The following is an 18,616-nucleotide window of genomic DNA, read 5'->3' as shown; positions in this document are numbered from 1 at the left end:
TCCTATTTTAACACTTGCAGTAGTCTGCTATTTTTGCTGTAAAACGACTTGTGACCAAAAAAGGCGGTATTCGTTTTCAGTTCATCTCGAGTTATTTCCAACATATCGGTATTGTATCATTCACTGGCAACACGGACAGTCAGGAATACCAAGTACATGCGCCGCAATTTTGACACGCATCGGGCAAAATACGACGTTTTTTCTATACCAAGAGCAGCAAATTTTTATCCGTAAGTTTAATGTTCGTATAAATTGTTTTCTCTTATTACTGCATATTTTGGCGCGAAATCCAAGTTGTTTGGATTTTTATCGGAATTGGTTTTAATTGTGTTGAAAATATTTTTCTACTTATGTATGTCAATTGTCAAGTATGGGTAGCGTAGTTTTGAAGACAATTCGTTTAGATCAAGTGGTTATGGCGATGAGCTGGTTTGGGTCGCGATTTGGCTTCATAAAGCAGCTTATAAGCAATCTCATTTGGGTGACGCCGTTGCAAAATATCGGGAATTCGGTCTTGATAAGATTAACACGGGTAAAGGATTTGCCTACGACAACAAAATATTGGCTGTACAGGTCGATTCTATTACGGTAAATGTCAATAGCTAACAGATTGCATGGTGCACAAAAACATTTTAATATTTAAATTTGAATCATGATTTTGTTGAAAATTTTTGTTTCTGTTTTTCAGCTTTTATTATCTGAGCTAACATGAGATTACGATTTGTACATCACTCCTGTTCTAAACTTCTGCGATACATGGAGCGCTCAAAATGCCCCCAAAACTCCGGATGGTTTGCTGTCAATGCCAAAAATCAAAAACAAAATGTTATTTGTGGGCAAGAGTCACTGTTGTTTTTATTGAATAACTGAGGTAATTGGAAAAAAGGCTCATTAACAATCCTGTAATTTGGTTACCAATGCCACTATATTTAAAACAATGCTTTAAAAGAAGTTAAAAACATTCAAATGCCACTCACTTCATACAAGTGATCATTTATTCAAATAGTCTATTACTTTTAAGAGCATGAACAACTGTTCTTTTAATGCAGGTTTTCTAAAACGGTGCTTTGGTCTTCGACAAATTACTTTGCATTGTCTTTCATGCACCATAGGGTGTTGTGGGTTATTAATACAGATGAATGCAGTTACTTACATAATCCATTTCTCTACAGTGGAAATGTTATTCCAACCTAAGCTGTTTGTTTGCAAAATTATCTGGTTAATAGCATAAAAAAGTTCTACAAATTGGTTCAGCAAAAACCGCATTTGTTTGTAGCCCGATATATTTCGGGCATCAAAATTTGTCGTGTTCTGTTTCATGCTTTACAAAATAAACATTAATTAGCATAGCTAAAATATAGATCAATTATATATACTTTATATATTTTTTCCGCGAACACAACATTTTTGTTCACACTAACAGCAGAAGAAACATTAGATGGGGAAAGACAGTGGAGTGAGTTATATGGTTGGGTATGGAACGGATTACCCCAAGAAGTTGCACGACAGAGATAGGTAAGAGAGTAAAATGTTTACTGTGTATCTATTGAATGTTGTTTGTACTTTGTTTCACAAAAATGGCTGCATGGTAATATCCTCATGTCATTGGAGTGTATTAAAATATTTTATGTTAAGATTTTTTGTAACTTGTTGCTGAAACTATTGTAAAAAATTGTGTATTGTGTTTTTCTATGAGTGATATTTGATTGTTTTTCCCTGTTGAACAATTAAATCTAGCTCACAAACTATTTTGCCATGTTGCAACTATATCAATTTGTGTTCCATCTTAGCAACTGAGTTTGCATCTTGATAAAAAAATTCTGTAGTAAACTTTAATTATCCACATTTCCAGAATTTTTTCATCCATAACATTAACAAACCATTTTTCTCCAGCTCATGTCCGACTCCCCCTCAACAGTGCGGATGGGGATTTTTCGGGTCGCCTAGCAACAATGCACATGAATTAACTGGAGCTATCGTTGGTGGACCGGATGACAGCGGACATCTTGTGGACCCTGGGTAGGGTGCACTTCCATGTTTTTGTGTTTTAACATGTTGCATGCCACCAAATATTTAAATGCTGCTTGCCACAAAATAGAATCTGCTTCTACTTGTGTGACGGTTTCTTGTGTAAATATTTTGCATTCATCGTTTCCATTAAGGCTTTTTTAGGCACACAAGACATGGACTTAAATAGTAGCTTTAATAGAAACCAAATTGCCAGCAATGAAATATTTTCAAATAACCCTGAAGGGGACACATATTGATTTTACTCGAATTGTTTTTGAAGTTTGAAGTTCGCTTGTCATTTCCGTTTAACTCACATGAACGAATTGAAACTTTGCAAGCTATGTCTGACTGCAATTCCGAATTGGCTCCTGAAAACCGTTTAATTTTATCTCATTTCGTTTACGTTTTATAGCCAATAAGGTATATTAAGAACGACCAGATTTAATCGCGTTAATAATTGTGTCCCCGAATAACAGTTTGAAGTTCGCTTGTCATTTCCGTTTAACACACATGAACGAATTGAAACTTTGCAAGCTATGTCTGACTGCAATTTCGAATTGGCTCGTGAAAACCGTTTAATTTTATCTCATTTCGTTTACGTTTTATAGCCAATTAGGTATATTAAGAACGACCTGATTTAATCGCGTTAATAGTCGTGCCCCCCGAAAAACAGTTTGAAGTTCGCTTGTCATTTCCGTTTAACCCACATGAACGAATTGAAACTTTGCAAGCTATGTCTGACTGCAATTCCGAATTGGCTCCTGAAAACCGTTAAATTTTATCTCATTTCGTTTACGTTTTATAAGAACGACCTGATTTAATCGCATTAGTAGTCGTGACCCCGAAAAACAGTTTGAAGTTCCCTAGCCATTTCCGTTTAACACACATGAACGAATTGAAACTTTGCAAGCTATGTCTGACTGCAATTTCGAATTGGCTCCTGAAAACCGTTTAATTTTATCTCATTTCGTTTACGTTTTATAGCCAATAAGGTATATTAAGAACGACCTGATTAATCGCGTTAATAGTCGTGTCCCCGAATAACAGTTTGAATTTCGCTTGTCATTTCCGTTTAACTCACATGAACGAATTGAAACTTTGCAAGCTATGTCTGACTGCAATTCCGAATTGGCTCGTGAAAACCGTTAAATTTTATCTCATTTCGTTTACGTTTTATAGCCAATAAGGTATATTAAGAACGACCTGATTAATCGCATTATTAGTCGTGTCCCGGAAAAACAGTTTGAAGTTCGCTTGTCATTTCCGTTTAACCCACATGAACGAATTGAAACTTTGCAAGCTATGTCTGACTGCAATTCCGAATTGGCTCGTGAAAACCGTTAAATTTTATCTCATTTCGTTTACGTTTTATAGCCAATAAGGTATATTAAGAACGACCTGATTAATCGCATTATTAGTCGTGTCCCCGAAAAACAGTTTGAAGTTCGCTTGTCATTTCCGTTTAACACACATGAACGAATTGAAACTTTGCAAGCTATGTCTGACTGCAATTCCGAATTGGCTCCTGAAAACCGTTTAATTTTATCTCATTTCGTTTACGTTTTATAGCCAATAAGGTATATTAAGAACGACCAGATTTAATCGCGTTAATAATTGTGTCCCCGAATAACAGTTTGAAGTTCGCTTGTCATTTCCGTTTAACACACATGAACGAATTGAAACTTTGCAAGCTATGTCTGACTGCAATTCCGAACTGGCTCGTGAAAACCGTTTATCTCATTTCGTTTTCGTTTTATAGCCAATATTCAGCACCAATTGTTAAAGTTGTTTCTTCTTTGTATTTGTAGCCTAATTGCTATATATGTTCATTAGTTTGTCCCTTGATTTCACAAACATGCCTGCTTAAAAATAATTGACATTGTATCGTCTCAGACAGTAAGGTTGCTGAAATAGCTTTAATAGAAGGTGTGTTTTGTAGAAGGCGTGCTTCCAGTAAATAAAATGTCTTATTTTAGTCGATACTATTTTGTATGTTTACGCTTGTGTTCAAAATCTGTTGCATGTTTTTGTCGTGAATAAAGTTTTCTTGTAGATGGGTCCGGGTTGTTTTGAATTGTGTAAAATATCTCTTGATTATGTTTGCGTTGTTACTTGAGAAGGCTGACAGAGATTGAATTAAGCATAGAATAAAAGGAATCCATAAAATCACATGTAAACGTTGAGATTTGTCAAAAATGTTTGTTTACAAGCTTTTTGTGGAAATTTGGTCACGCACTAACGACAATGACATGAAAAGTGATAACATAAAAAAAGACTTTGTTATGAAATGTGGCATGAACTAGGGCAAAAATTGCACAGTTGAAGTTTAAATATTATTTTGTGTCTTAATTCAACGCAGTTGTTTTTCCAGAAGTTTCTAGTGCCGAAAATGAGCTACTGCTTGCTATGTCCGATTTTGTTTTAAGCCAATCAATTGGTAATAAACTATTTTTATTACAAATTGACCGCGCGATGACCTTTTGCCGAATGCAAACTCAAATAGAGAAGTAACGTTTCATTGGCGTAAGAGCGATAGCAGGATGCGTCTTTTTGATGCAAAATTGATTTAAATGTTATACTTTTTTGCATCGATGGAACCCGCAGTTCAAGAGTTCGTTAATGTGCATTTATTTTCGAAAATTATTGAGCGCGAAACATATTTATTGAACAACTGTGAAAATAAACATTGCGTCATCAGTCAGCAGTTTGTAAACAGACGTGGCGAAGTTTTTTAACTTAAAAGCTGAGACTGGTTTTGGTCGTTTTGTCGCAGATTTACGAAGCTTAAAGGCAAAATCGGTTGGTCACTCGTTTTTATAATAATATTCTAAAAGTTTGAGTTTCAATTTGAGTTCGGAACGTTGTCTGCCGATGACCCAGTTTTACAGTTTACTAAGAAACTTTTCCGCCTTGTACGAATTTTAACTTGTACCTTATGTTTTGTCAGATTTCTAGAGTATTAATATTCAATGCATTTCAAAGATCTGAATTGCAACAGAGAGAATGATACCCAAAACATGTCTTGTACTCCAGCCCAAATTATGACAAGACTGGGTGCTATTTTTCCATTGCCAGTCACCTACCTCATATCACTGTCGTGCCAAGTTGCAGCTGGTGGGCTTGAACAGCTGAGGCAGTTTTTTCGTTCTTAGCAAAGACTTTGGAACAACATTCAACATTTGAAAGGTAGGCCTGTGTGTTGTAGTTTTCTGCTGTTTAGCTGTTAGCCTTGGAACAGTACCACACAGACGAATTATGTCCAATTGGTGCCTAGTTTTAAATGGCCTGTGCAATAATTTGGATTTTCTCTTGTATCCTATATGCTGTAAAATTTAGGGATCCAATTATAATATAGGATCGAATGTATTTAGTGCTATGATTTGATCTCAAATTTATATTGTTGATTTTGATTTAAGTTTGAGATATTGGCTAACCCGCGGATGCAGACACTAATGATACCAATTAGAAAACTGATGGATATTATTTTTTTGGAAGACACCTCAGCATCTTTTAATGAGGTATTTTAATGCGAGGTGATATGTTAACTTTTATTTGTTTGATTTTAATGTATATGCTACATGGTTTGGAGTAGCATACTCTTCTCCACTATAAAGCTCTTTGAATGAGACATGATACTGCTGGTTGACTTTTTGCCCGTCTGACAGGAAGCCTGATACTGTATCAGTAAAAGCCTCAATGGCAAGCAAAAATGTGTATGTATATAATAGTTTTTGACTCAGTTAGGCGATTGGGGCTGTAAGTACATACCAAGCATTGTAAGGCAGATTAATTTATTCATGGTAAAAATCATTAGTTGGGTGTTTCTTGGCACATGTAGGTTCTCCAACCAGTGTCCTCAAATATTTAAGAGGCTCCTAGGTCAGCGCTTCCCAACCGGTGGGCTGTGACGTTCTTTCTGGTGGGCCCCGAAGCTTTTCAAAGTATTACCATTCCAATATAGAAGTTGAAAAAGTTACATAGTTCGTGAGAATGTACTTTCAAGTTTAACTATATTTCTCTAAAACATAATATTACTTACTATGAAAGGCGCATAAGATTTACGTTAAACAAAGCTTTATCACACAAACAAACTGCAATTGTCACGTCACAACAGTACTTAAACTGCAATTGTCGCATCACAACACTACTTGTATTAGTAACTAGAATGAATTTGAAGACACAAAACAGTCTTAACACTGATACACTAAATGCTGCATTGCGTGTGAGCTTGTCTCCCATTAAACTCCGACTTGATCTCACCATATCAAATCAGCAAGCTCAGGTTTCACATTAACAGAAGTATTGCATGTGCGGCAATTATGTTTCTTTCTCAATTTTAGTTGTTTTTCCATTGTGGTTTTGTCGCAATATTAAATGGTGGTCCGCCAAAAAAATATTTTTAAAAAAGTGGGCCAGGAGCTGGAAAAGGTTGGGAAGCAATGTCCTAGGTGGATCTTTTTGCACATGCCAGTCAGAGGGTTGTTAACAGCCTTATGGCGTCAGATGTGTTAACAAATGTTGCTAAAAACACCTCTAGTGGCCAGAAATTTAAACATTGGCCGATTTGAATAAAAATTTGCACATCTGTTGATTGGGTCATTGTAATTTCATATTTTTTACTTTTGGGTGTAGAACCCCATTAGTTGCCCCACTAACCCCCTAAAATGGGTGAGTTTTTTAAACGATGTCGGAATTAGATGAAATTTGGACAGCTTGTAGAATTTGTCATTTATAGGTGTCAATTGTTGTGTTTAACCCCGTAGCCCCAATATTACCTCTCTAGCCCCCTAAAATGGGTGAATGTTTTAAACAATGTCCGAATTGGATAAAATTTCAACAGTTTATAGTGTGCTATTTATAGTTGTCTATTGTTTTGTTCAATCCTTTGACCCCAACATTTACCCCACTAGCCCCCAAAATGGGTGAATGTTTTAAACAATGCCCGAATTGGATAAAATTTCAACAATTTATAGAGTGTGCTATTTATAGTTGTCTATTGTTTTGTTCAACCCTGTGGCCCCAACATTTACCCCACTAGCCCCCAAAATGGGTCAATTTTTTAAACAATGTCTGAATTGAATAAAATTTAGACAGCTTCTGGAGTGTGCCACTTATAGGTGTCGATTGTTGTTTTACCCTGTAGCACTATCATTTACCCCACTACCCCCTACAATCAGGTGCAATTCGCAATTAAAAGGAGCTGATCGTTGTGTTTAGCCTTTTTTCTCAGCCATAACTGTGAGAAAGTTTGTTGTTGTCAGATAAAACACGGTGACCGGTACCGAGCGTAAATAAATATGCTATTTGGATGAATGGAATGAAATTTGAATAGTTTGTAGTCCATACAGCATATTTATTAATGCTCAGTACCAGTCACTGTGTTTTACCTTACAACAACAAACTTTCTCATAGTTATCTCTTGAAATGCATTATTTACAACTTTGCATTTGTGGGGACCCATGAGTTTCTGCCTGCAGAAAAAATCTGCCACAAAACGACCAAAACCAGTCTCAGCTTTTAAGTTAAAAAACTTCGCCACGTCTGTTTACAAACTGCTGATTGATGACGCAATGTTTATTTTCACAGTTGTTCAATAAATATGTTTTGTGCTCAATATTTTTCGAAAATAAATGCACATTAACGAACTCTTGAACTGCGGGTTCCATCGATGCAAAAAAGCATAACATTTAAATCAATTTTGCATCAAAAAACAAAACCGGACATAGCAAGCAGTAGCTCATTTTCGGCACTAGAAACTTCTGGAAAAATGTCACGTCATAACTAAACACTGAAATCATATTTGCCAAACTCATGAATTATTGCGTCACCTTAATTAGATTCAGAAAACTCCACAAAATAAGTTTTCAAACAACTGCGTTTAATTAAAACACAAAATAATATTTAAACTTCAACTGTGCAACTTTTGCCCTAGTTCATGCCACATTTCATAACAAGAGCTTTTTTATGGTATCACTTTTTATGTCATTGTCGTTAGTGCGTGACCAAATTTCCACAAAAAGCTTGTAAACAAACATTTTTGACAAATCTCAACGTTTACATATGATTTTATGGATTTTATGGAGTCTTCTCAAGAAACAACGCAAACATAATCAAGAGATATTTTACAAAATGCAAAACAACACTGACCGATCTAGAAGAAAATTTTATTCACGACAAAAACATGCAACAGATTTTGAACACAAGCGAAAACATAAAAAAATAGGATCGACTAAAATAAGACATTGGTCACTCGTTTTTATAATAATATTCTAAAAGTTTAAGTCTTAATTTGAGTTCGAAACGTTGTCTGCCGATGACCCAGTTTTACAGTTTACTAAGAAGCTTTTCTGCCTTATCCGAAAAAACAAAAAATATGACTTTTTGGGCTATTAACTGTAACAACATGCCACATATAAATTGTAACGAAACTTTTGTGTCAGCAAAGATAGTTATTGAACTGTTCGGAATTTTGCCCAAGCAGATGGTAACCATAATATGAATGTCTTAGCTACTTGGAATATCCTGGTGTGATTGTCAGCTTAAACAAGTAAACCATAACTTTGTGGCTGTTTTGTCGAATAACTTACCATGTGATAGAACAGTTTGCTGGTAAAACTATGCAAACTCAGCTTATGGTGAAAATGGGGCAGTATAAACTTTTACTGCCACATAGATGAAAGGTGTGCTTGATTTACAAAGTAGTCTTAGTTGCACCAAGCAATATAAAGTTGCACCAAGCGATATAAAGTTGCACCTAGCGATATAAAGTTGCACCTAGCGATAAAAAGTTGCACCAATCAATATAAAGTTGCACCACGCGATATAAAGTTGCACCTGGCGATTTAAAGTTGCACCTAGCGATTTAAAGTTGCACCTAGCGATATAAAGTTGCACCTAGCGATAAAAAGTTGCACCAAGTGATATAAAGGTGCACCAAGTGGTATAAAGTTGCACCAAGCGGCATGAAGGTGCACCAAGCAATATAAAGGTGTGCCAAGCGATATATAGGTGCACCTACCATTATACAGGTGCACCGAGCGATATAAAGTTGCGCCAAGCGCTATAAAGGTGCCCCGATCGATATAAAGTTGCACCAAGCGATATAAAGTTGCACCAAGCGATGTAAAGTTCTACCTAGCGATATAAAGTTGCACCAAGCGATATAAAGTTGCACCTAGCGATATAAAGTTGCACCAAGCGATATAAAGTTGCACCAAGCGATATAAAGGTGCACCAAGTGGTATAAAGTTGCACCAAGCGGCATGAAGGTGCACCGAGCAATATAAAGGTGTGCCAAGCGATATAAAGGTGCACCTACCATTATACAGGTGCACCGAGCGCTATAAAGTTGCGCCAAGCGCTATAAAGGTACGCCAAGGGAGAAAAGGTGCACCGAGTGGTATAAAGTTGCGCCAAGCAATATAAAGGTGCCCCAAGGGATATATAGTGCGCCAAGGGATATAAAGGTGCACCAAGCGATGTAAGGGTGAACCGAGTGATATAAAAATGCGTCAAGCGATGTAAAGATGCACCCAGCGATATAAAGGTGTGCCAAGTGATATAAAGGTGCACCAAGCGATATAAAGTTGCACCAAGGGATATAAAGGTGCACCAAGTGATATAAAGTTGCACCAAGCGGCATGAAGGTGCACCAAGTGACAAGAAGGTGGACCAAGTGATATAAAGGTGCACCAAGTGATATAAAGGTGCACCGAGTGATATGAAGGTGCACCAAGTGATATAAAGTTGCACCAAGCGATGTAAGAGTGAACCAAGTGATATAAAGTTGCACTAAGGGATATAAAGTTGCACTAAGCGATATAAAGTTGCACCAAGCGATGTAAGAGTGAACCAAGTGATATAAAGTTGCACCAAGCGATGTAAGAGTGAACCAAGTGATATAAAGTTGCACCAAGCGATGTAAGAGTGAACCAAGTGATATAAAGTTGCACTAAGGGATATAAAGTTGCACTAAGCGATATAAAGTTGCACCAAGCGATGTAAAGGTGCACCAAGCGATGTAAAGGTGCACCAAGTGATATAAAGGTGCACCAAGCGGCATGAAGGTGCACCAAGTGACAAGAAGGTGGACCAAGTGATATAAAGGTGCACCAAGTGATATAAAGGTGCACCGAGTGATATGAAGTTGCACCAAGTGATATAAAGTTGCACCAAGCGATGTAAGAGTGAACCAAGTGATATAAAGTTGCACTAAGGGATATAAAGTTGCACTAAGCGATATAAAGTTGCACCAAGCGATGTAAGAGTGAACCAAGTGATATAAAGTTGCACCAAGCGATGTAAGAGTGAACCAAGTGATATAAAGGTGCACCAAGTGATATAAAGTTGCACCGAGTGATATGAAGGTGCACCAAGTGACAAGAAGGTGGACCAAGTGATATAAAGGTGCACCGAGTGATATAAAGGTGCACCGAGTGCTATGAAGGTGCACCAAGTGATATAAAGGTGCACCAAGTGATATAAAGTTGCACCGAGTGATATGAAGGTGCACCAAGTGACAAGAAGGTGGACCAAGTGATATAAAGGTGCACCAAGTGATGTAAAGGTTGCACCGAGTGATATGAAGGTGCACCAAGTGATATAAAGTTGCACCAAGTGATGTAAGAGTGAACCAAGTGATATAAAGTTGCACTAAGGGATATAAAGTTGCACTAAGCGATATAAAGTTGCACCAAGCGATATAAAGTTGCACCAAGCGATGTAAGAGTGAACCAAGTGATATAAAGTTGCACCAAGCGATGTAAGAGTGAACCAAGTGATATAAAGTTGCACCAAGTGATGTAAGAGTGAACCAAGTGATATAAATGTGCTTTAAGCGACAAGAAGGTGCACCAAGTGATATAAAGTTGCACCAAGCAATGTAAGAGTGAACCAAGTGATATAAAGTTGCACCAAGCGATATAAAGTTGCACCAAGCAATGTAAGAGTGAACCAAGTGATATAAAGTTGCACCAAGCGATATAAAGTTGCACCAAGCAATGTAAGAGTGAACCAAGCGATATAAAGGTGCACCAAGCGATATAAAGTTGCACCAAGCGATATAAAGTTGCACCAAGCAATGTAAGAGTGAACCAAGCGATATAAAGTTGCACCAAGCGATATAAAGTTGCACCAAGCAATGTAAGAGTGAACCAAGCGATATAAAGTTGCACCAAGCAATGTAAGAGTGAACCAAGTGATATAAAGTTGCACCAAGCAATGTAAGAGTGAACCAAGCGATATAAAGTTGCACCAAGCAATGTAAGAGTGAACCAAGCGATATAAAGTTGCACCAAGCGATATAAAGTTGCACCAAGCGATATAAAGTTGCACCAAGCAATGTAAGAGTGAACCAAGTGATATAAAGTTGCACCAAGCGATATAAAGGTGTACCAAGTGATATAAGGGTAAACCGAGTGATATAAAGGTGCACCAAGTGATATGAAGTTGTACCAAGCGATATAAAGGTGAACCAAGCAATCCTGTATATTTTCGATGCACTGAATGTTTAATGTTTCTGCACAATGTAAAGATGTTGTTTTGTTGTGTTAAATAATGGTTTTATTTGTTACTGTGCAGAACTCAACCTAAGAAAAAGCATGAGATTTGAAAAAGTTTTCTTTGGGAATTTGAATGAAGAATTAAATCAATCACAATGTGATCTCACACTTTTTGTCGTCACAAAGAGGTTGGTCATTATTTTGTTAGAATAACAACAGACATTGCATTGCAGCAATCCTTTGATATTTTATCTTGTTGCCTGCTGGCTTTGTTGACTTTCTTATGATATTAATAGATCATTGTCATAAATTTAATGGTGAAAATAACAGCCCAAATAGATGTAAAAAGCCACATGATTTATTGTTCAAACATTTTGGCAAATGCTCATGCCATTGTCAGTGATATGTAGGCCACATCAGTTACACTCGTTTATATACACTTGAGTCGCATAAAGATTTGTCATAAATTTTTAAAGGAATGAGCGTCATAATTTTTTAAAGATTTTGCTCCAGCAAATATGTCAAGAAAATATAGTTGCCAAATAAAATGTATATATTGCATATGTGTTCAGTAAAATCATAGTGATCGATAAAATTGCAAAATGTTTGCTAACATCTTCATCCAATTAAAAGCACATTTGGTGTAAAGTCTCACTTCTGTTGGTTTAAAGGGTTTAAGTTAATTATTGACAAAAAATAGACAACATGTGATGTGGTGACAGTAAACAAATATACATTTCGAACTTGATCTCATTATGCAGTGGTGGAATTCAGCCGGTTCGCATGGGTTCTACAGAACCGTCTCACGAAATTTTATGAGTTTAGCGAACCGGTTAGCATTACTGATTACTGTCAATGGAAATAGGATTTTTTGTAATAGAACTGGATGAAAAATATGACTATTGTGATAGAACCGGCTGACAAAAAAATTGAATCCCACCATGAACTGGATTAAATATTAAAATGTTGGTGTATGAACACTGTGTGTTAGAATACTGGTTGCTTGTTGTTTACAGGTATGAGACATACCTTGCATTATACAGGAGGCAAAATAATGTTGACAACATTACAGCGCCGCTTATTCTTCTTCAACTTTGCAAGCTGTGGTTCATTTGGAAAACCATTGTTTTGTTCATCGGGATATCACACCAGAAAACATTTTACTGAAATTTGACTGAGGTGGGCAAAGTGTTGGCATGCAAGTCTCATCAGTCACACATTAATAGGGTTAAATACTCATCACTAGAGTTCCAACTCAAGTTCCACATGAAATAGGCTATTGCTGCCAGGCATATTGTATAGCAAAGTATTGCTCGTCCAGCAGTTTTATTATAAATAATCGATGTTTCGACGTCCTATACAAGACATCTTCATCAGGAAATGACGTAACTTGCAGGACAAAATTTTTATGTAGCGACAAGTGCAAAACATACACAAAAAAATAGCGATAAGAAGATCGCGCGACTGCAAACTCGCACCACGCAAGTTCAAGTTCCACATGTTTGATGTCGTTTAGCCTAAATATAATTCAACTTGGTAGATCACAGTTTGACAAGCCTGTAATCTACTACAAGCTAGTCTCTCCAACACTCTAATGGGGCAAGGCATAGACTAGAAAAATCTAGCCTATGGTAGGATTTGAGCCCAGGACAGCAGCTATCCGAGACTCACATTGTACCAACTAAGCTACATAGGATCTGTGATAAGCCTGCCTTGAACCAAATCGCAAGCACTTTCTTGTCCTATATGGATGCTACACATTCAAAAAAGCAAAATAAAAAGTGGGATAAACGCAAAAAATACAAAAAACACACACACCCAGACCAACTGCAAAAGGCTTTTTAGAGGTTCGCAAAATATTAGACAGCGTCAGCGCAGCCCGGAGTGCATAGGCAAGGCCGATAGCACCCGTTAATGGCGTGTAGCCAAGTTTTGTTGAATTTTTTTTGACTTGCCTCAATATCACTGATAATGTTCGCATCAGCATTTGCAGAAGCAGTTATAAAATAATAAACCATGTTGCATTTATGTCTATTTGAGCTGTTATTTTTATGACTAAATTTATGAACAGATCCATGCATATTGTTTAATATATTTTTACATTAATTATTTTGAACTAACAATTGAATTTTTGCAGAGGTTATGAAGTGCTTGAGACGTCAGTAGATGTCTACAACATGTGGCTGCATCTTGTATTTTCTGATCACTCACTTGTTATAACTGATGTGATGGATTTTGAAAAACTAAATGTCACTTCAGTTTCCTGGTTCCATAGCTCGTGTGTCTGGGATATCAAGGTTTGTCTTTACAACATACATATATTGAAGTTACATCACTAAAAAAATTATATTTCACCACAAAAGACAATTGTAAACAATAAATCTTATTAATTGGGACACACTGCTCTTGGATATCCAAAATACTGAAAAACAGCGACTGATCATTTTTTAGTTATTTATTTTTTTTAAAAGTGTTGAACGTGCTCAAAAAAAGCATCGTCAGTTTCTGTACCCCTCACATCCATGGAGATCATAACATAATTCATAACAAAAAGTATATAAGCTCATGTCAATAGACATACTATAAGTATTCAAATATCATCAGTAGTGGATGAAAATGAATGAAATGTTGTAACGTCAGCTGCTGTAATCATGTCTCATTAGTGTAAATTGTCTGCTCCACACTAATTATAACAGTGGAATTTAATGTAAACTGAAACAAGCAAAGTCCTTCTGATTTAATTATTTAGTCAAATTCTTGTTTTTGTTTTGTTTTTGCCACTGATTTAAATCACTAGGGCACAAAACCCTGTTTACATGTAATAATAGTTTCTTCTTTATGGTGTTTTTTGCAGACTCTTCCTGATTGTGCTGAGTCAGCAGTTTCACTGTCCGATTGTTTTGTTTCGGTTTCAAATGATGGCAGAGTCAGGATTTGGAAAAAAATACCAAACATGTGTACGAACCTTATATATTGTGGCTGTTTGTAGGATATATGTATTGGACAAACAATAAGAACATTATATATTGTGGCTGTTTGTAGGATATATGTATTGAACGAGCGATAAGTTAGTTATAAAATATTTGTAGGTTCTGAAACACACAATTACATTGGAAAGCATGGAGAAACGCTCTGCGGACACTGAAACATTGGTTGAAGCACGTTGTATCTCCATTCATAATGACGGCAAACACATGGCGGTTGGCGACAGGAATGGGAGTATCCAGTATGTATTCAACATACTTCCTAATTCAATTTGTAGTCATCTTTACGCCTGGGCACTTTAGGGGATTCTGCATACAATTTAAACACTCTTTATCATAAATATGCATCAGTACTTTCATCGCTGGTTTCTAGACTGCACCTATTTTAGCTTTTTTTTTGTTTTTCAAAAACTTCAAGCCACAGTAAATTTGGAGTTTGGTTTTGAGTTGTTATTTTTGATTTGTTCTTTTGTAATCCTTAAGACTAAGTAGTTTTGTGTTTTTTATGACAACCAATCATTTGTTTTTAGTGTGTACGACCATATGACATTTAAGAGGATATCATATATTTCGTGGCACGACGGGGATATATTAGGCATGGATTACTCACATTGTGGCACGATGCTTGCAAGTGCCAGTCGAGATTGATGTGTTCACATGTTTGCCGATGATTATACTCCGTCCAACACGATTGCTGATCATTCTGCTGCCGTCACTGCTGTAAAGTTTGCAAACCGAGATCACGAGGTAAACTGTTATGTAGTTGAAAGTAGAATAACTGGGTATTCTAGAATAGTTGTTTTGATTCTAGAATATCTAATCCAAGTCTTATATAATTTTTTATTGTCATCTGGACAACAATGTTTCCCGAGGTAAACTGTCTGGTGTGGCTATTTCCATCCAGTTGACATAAAATGTAAATTCAATGCACTAGTATCATTTACACGAACTACAATAAACTGCATTAAAACGCTGGAATTTAAATCATACAAGTTAACAAGGTTAAATTTGGCAAATGCAACACACACGTTTAAGTGATTTGCCTTCCTTTGTACATTGCTTTTTACTTTGCCTAAGCTTTCTTAATTATACACACATATATATATACATATATATATATATATGTATCAGTCACAGTGAAACTGTCCAGTTTTCAGCTTTATTTGTTTTTGTACCACTGTTGTGATTTTTGTGTTTTAGTCTCATTCTGTTGTTTAACAGAGAGCATAATTGTTTAATCTTGTTTCGACTAATGAGCTGTGGAACAGACAAGTCTCTCTACTACTACAACTGACATCAGTCGAGAGCAACATTATGTTGAAAAACACTCGATGGCTGATATGGCATTGTTGAGTGAGTAAACAGTAAACACACAAAATTTAAAACCCAGCCATTCTAACTGTGGATTTTATTCATCGATGATTCAGTGCTTGTTGTGTGCAGCTGCAATTTAACCGAATATGACATCTTTGGTGCAAAACGCTTGTTGCAACCTCGTGTGTTGATAAAAACATCTATGTCCTCGCGCACAGCACAGGTTAGTGTTGGTTTGCATTTGTTGAGAAAATTGAAAAGCAATTTACAGTTATGCAGTATTAATAAGTATTTCCACTTAATTCAATCAAACATGTTTTATTCATGTCAAATGACTAAATGTGTGTCTAGCAAATTTACTCATGGTAGGAATTTCACAGTACTGGCCTTTTACAAGTTTGCATTTTTTCTGCATCAGTTTTTAAATTGCTTTAATGTATTTGCAACTGTTTTTCCAATTAAAATTTTTAACAAGAATCTTTTGTTTCGCAGGAGATTGTGTTTGCATGATCAGCGGGCATTCAAAGGTAGCAGTTGCCCTCACGTTCGACCACAACTCTCACTTAATCTCAGCCTCTGCCGACAGTTGTATATTTGTCTGGACAATCAGCCATCGGGTGGCAGAAGAGCTCAAACAAACACAGAAAGGTGCTACTTCCACACCTGGAAGTCCAGATTTGAATATAACCTCGTATTTTGCTACAAACGACGAATTCACAGTGGAAATAATCGATGATTCCCCGCATCCTGGTGCTGTGGACATCCCGTTCAGTGATGAGTTTCACGACCCTTCAACTTTGACCTTTCACAACAATCCAGGTAATGTCTGTTGCTGCGGTTTCCAAATGATTTGTCCATTAGTTGAGGTGTTTATATACTTGATTTTTGTTCCTTGATTTAAACAGAATGCCTGGTTATGTTACTATTATCATATTTATTGACATTCGAAATACACTTTTCATGCATTTTATTATGATTGCTTTATTGTTTTTCTTATTCCACACATTAGTACAAACTTCATTATGCGACTGTAATTACAATTGCTTTTTCAGATGCTGAGCAACAAAATACTGATGAGTCATTGTTGCCAAAGTGGGTGACTAAGCATTTGTCCAACAATGAGTCAGCGTAATTATGCAACAAACCTTTGCCTGAACTTGGGAAATAGGAGATAAATTACACAAAGAAAAGGTGGGATGTTGGGATTTAACTTTTTAAAAAAAATATGTGACAGACTGAAAACTTTGAAACAACACTAAAAAGTTAAAAAAATAAACTCAATTTAATCATAAACATTACTGCCAAGGTAGTGGTGTATATAGAATACATAAACTCAATTCATATTAAGATACCAAATGGACAAATTATTTTTCACTTTCCTAAAGTCCATGTTTTGTTAGTTTTAAGGCCTAGAAATGTGTTTCTTGGTGACTTTTCTTGGTGGTTATAAAAATATGTGGTCTCCTGTCAGTATTAGTTAAATAATTGAAATATTTCAATGTTGTTTACCTTTCGAAGAAGCCATAGTTTGTTGGTTTATTAAGGAAAAACCCAAAATTCAAAAAATGTGTTATGGTCCACTATATCCAGATCTGTTTATAAGTTTAATGAGGAAAATAACGGCCCAAATAAACGTAAAACAGCAACATGCTTTATTGTTCAAACATTTCAAATGCTCTTGTCATCATTAGTGATTTGTGGTAATTTTGGCATCACTTACCAACACTGCACTGGTGCATATAACTTAATAATTGCAATACTTCAATGTTATTTGTAGGAATTTTATGGGAATCGTAATGACTGCGGTGTTAAAAAGTTGGTTGAAACATTACTGACCTCACCATTGTCACTGATTCAAATCATATTTCAATGGTCATCAAATATACTTTACAAATTTACACTCTTTAAGCCAAGTGTGCATATAGTACTGGGATTGTGTCTTTCTGTTTTTCATTTTTGGGTTAATGTGTTGGTCTCAGAAGGTAACATTTGATAAGACATGTTACATTTAAATTCCAGCCGTTATTTTTATGTTTTGATTCAAACAGGCTAACTTATGTGGATACAAACCCCTATCCTTTCAGCACCAATTGTTGTTTCTACTTTGCATTGTAGCCTAATTGCTGTATATGTTCATTAGTGTGTCCCTTGATTTCACAAACCTGCCTGCTTGAAAACATTTGACATTGCATCGCTTCAGACAGTAAGGTTACTGAAATAGTTTTGATAGAAGATGTGTTTTGTAGACGGCATGCTTCCAGTAAATGAAATGTCTTATTTTAGTCGATCCTATTTTGTATGTTTTCGCTTGTGTTCAAAATTCTGTTGCATGTTTTTGGCGTAAATAAAGTTTCCTTCTAGATCCGTCAGTGTTGTTTTGCATTGTGTAAAATATCTCTGTATTATGTTTGCCTTGATACTTGAGAAGGAAACCATAAAATCACATGTAACCGTTGAGATTTGTCAAAAATGTTTGTTTACAAGCTTTTTGTGGAAATTTGGTCACGCACTAATGACAATGTCATGAAAAGTGATACCATAAAAAAATACTTTGTTATCAATTGCGGCATGAATTTGGGGAAAAAATTGCACTTTTGGAGTCAGAATAATACTTTGTGTTTTAATTTGCCGAAGTTGTTTAAAAACTTTATTAGTGAAGTTTTCTAAATCTAATTAACGTGACGCAATAATTCATGAGTTTGGCAAATATGATTTCAGTGTTTAGTTATGACGTAAAATTTTTCCAGAAGTTTCCAGTGCCGAAATTGAGCTACTGCTTGCTATGTCCGATTTTGTTTTGTGCCAATC

At 36.1% G+C, this 18,616-nt stretch overlaps 1 protein-coding gene across 19 annotated transcripts; it reads left to right on the top strand.

The window, feature by feature from the left end:
* Positions 1-2: 2 nt before the first annotated feature.
* Positions 3-18,170, top strand: LOC145205383 (uncharacterized). 19 transcript variants are annotated; one of them, XM_080078092.1, is made up of 14 exons: positions 239-573; positions 689-871; positions 1,424-1,515; positions 1,894-4,809; positions 4,958-5,196; positions 5,427-10,556; positions 11,590-11,698; positions 12,391-12,689; positions 13,648-13,807; positions 14,365-14,467; positions 14,600-14,736; positions 15,025-15,241; positions 15,716-15,847; positions 15,922-16,027. In XM_080078092.1, exons 9-12 carry the CDS (start codon positions 13,758-13,760, stop codon positions 15,140-15,142), a joined length of 408 nt encoding a protein of 135 aa, XP_079934218.1. In that variant the 5' UTR covers positions 239-573; positions 689-871; positions 1,424-1,515; positions 1,894-4,809; positions 4,958-5,196; positions 5,427-10,556; positions 11,590-11,698; positions 12,391-12,689; positions 13,648-13,757; the 3' UTR covers positions 15,143-15,241; positions 15,716-15,847; positions 15,922-16,027. The 19 variants fall into 19 exon arrangements, with proteins under 19 accessions (XP_079934216.1, XP_079934211.1, XP_079934212.1 ...); XM_080078091.1 differs by having other exon boundaries at positions 239-588; XM_080078090.1 differs by lacking the exons at positions 239-573; positions 689-871 and adding an exon at positions 3-230 and having other exon boundaries at positions 1,894-2,019.
* Positions 18,171-18,616: the final 446 nt, after the last annotated feature.

This window comes from Phallusia mammillata, chromosome 8 (genome assembly GCF_965637545.1).
Source record: "Phallusia mammillata chromosome 8, kaPhaMamm4.hap1.1, whole genome shotgun sequence".
Taxonomy (NCBI): domain Eukaryota; kingdom Metazoa; phylum Chordata; class Ascidiacea; order Phlebobranchia; family Ascidiidae; genus Phallusia; species Phallusia mammillata.
The sequence above is the reverse complement of the archived record's forward strand: the minus strand, read 5'-3'. Positions and strand labels throughout refer to the sequence as shown.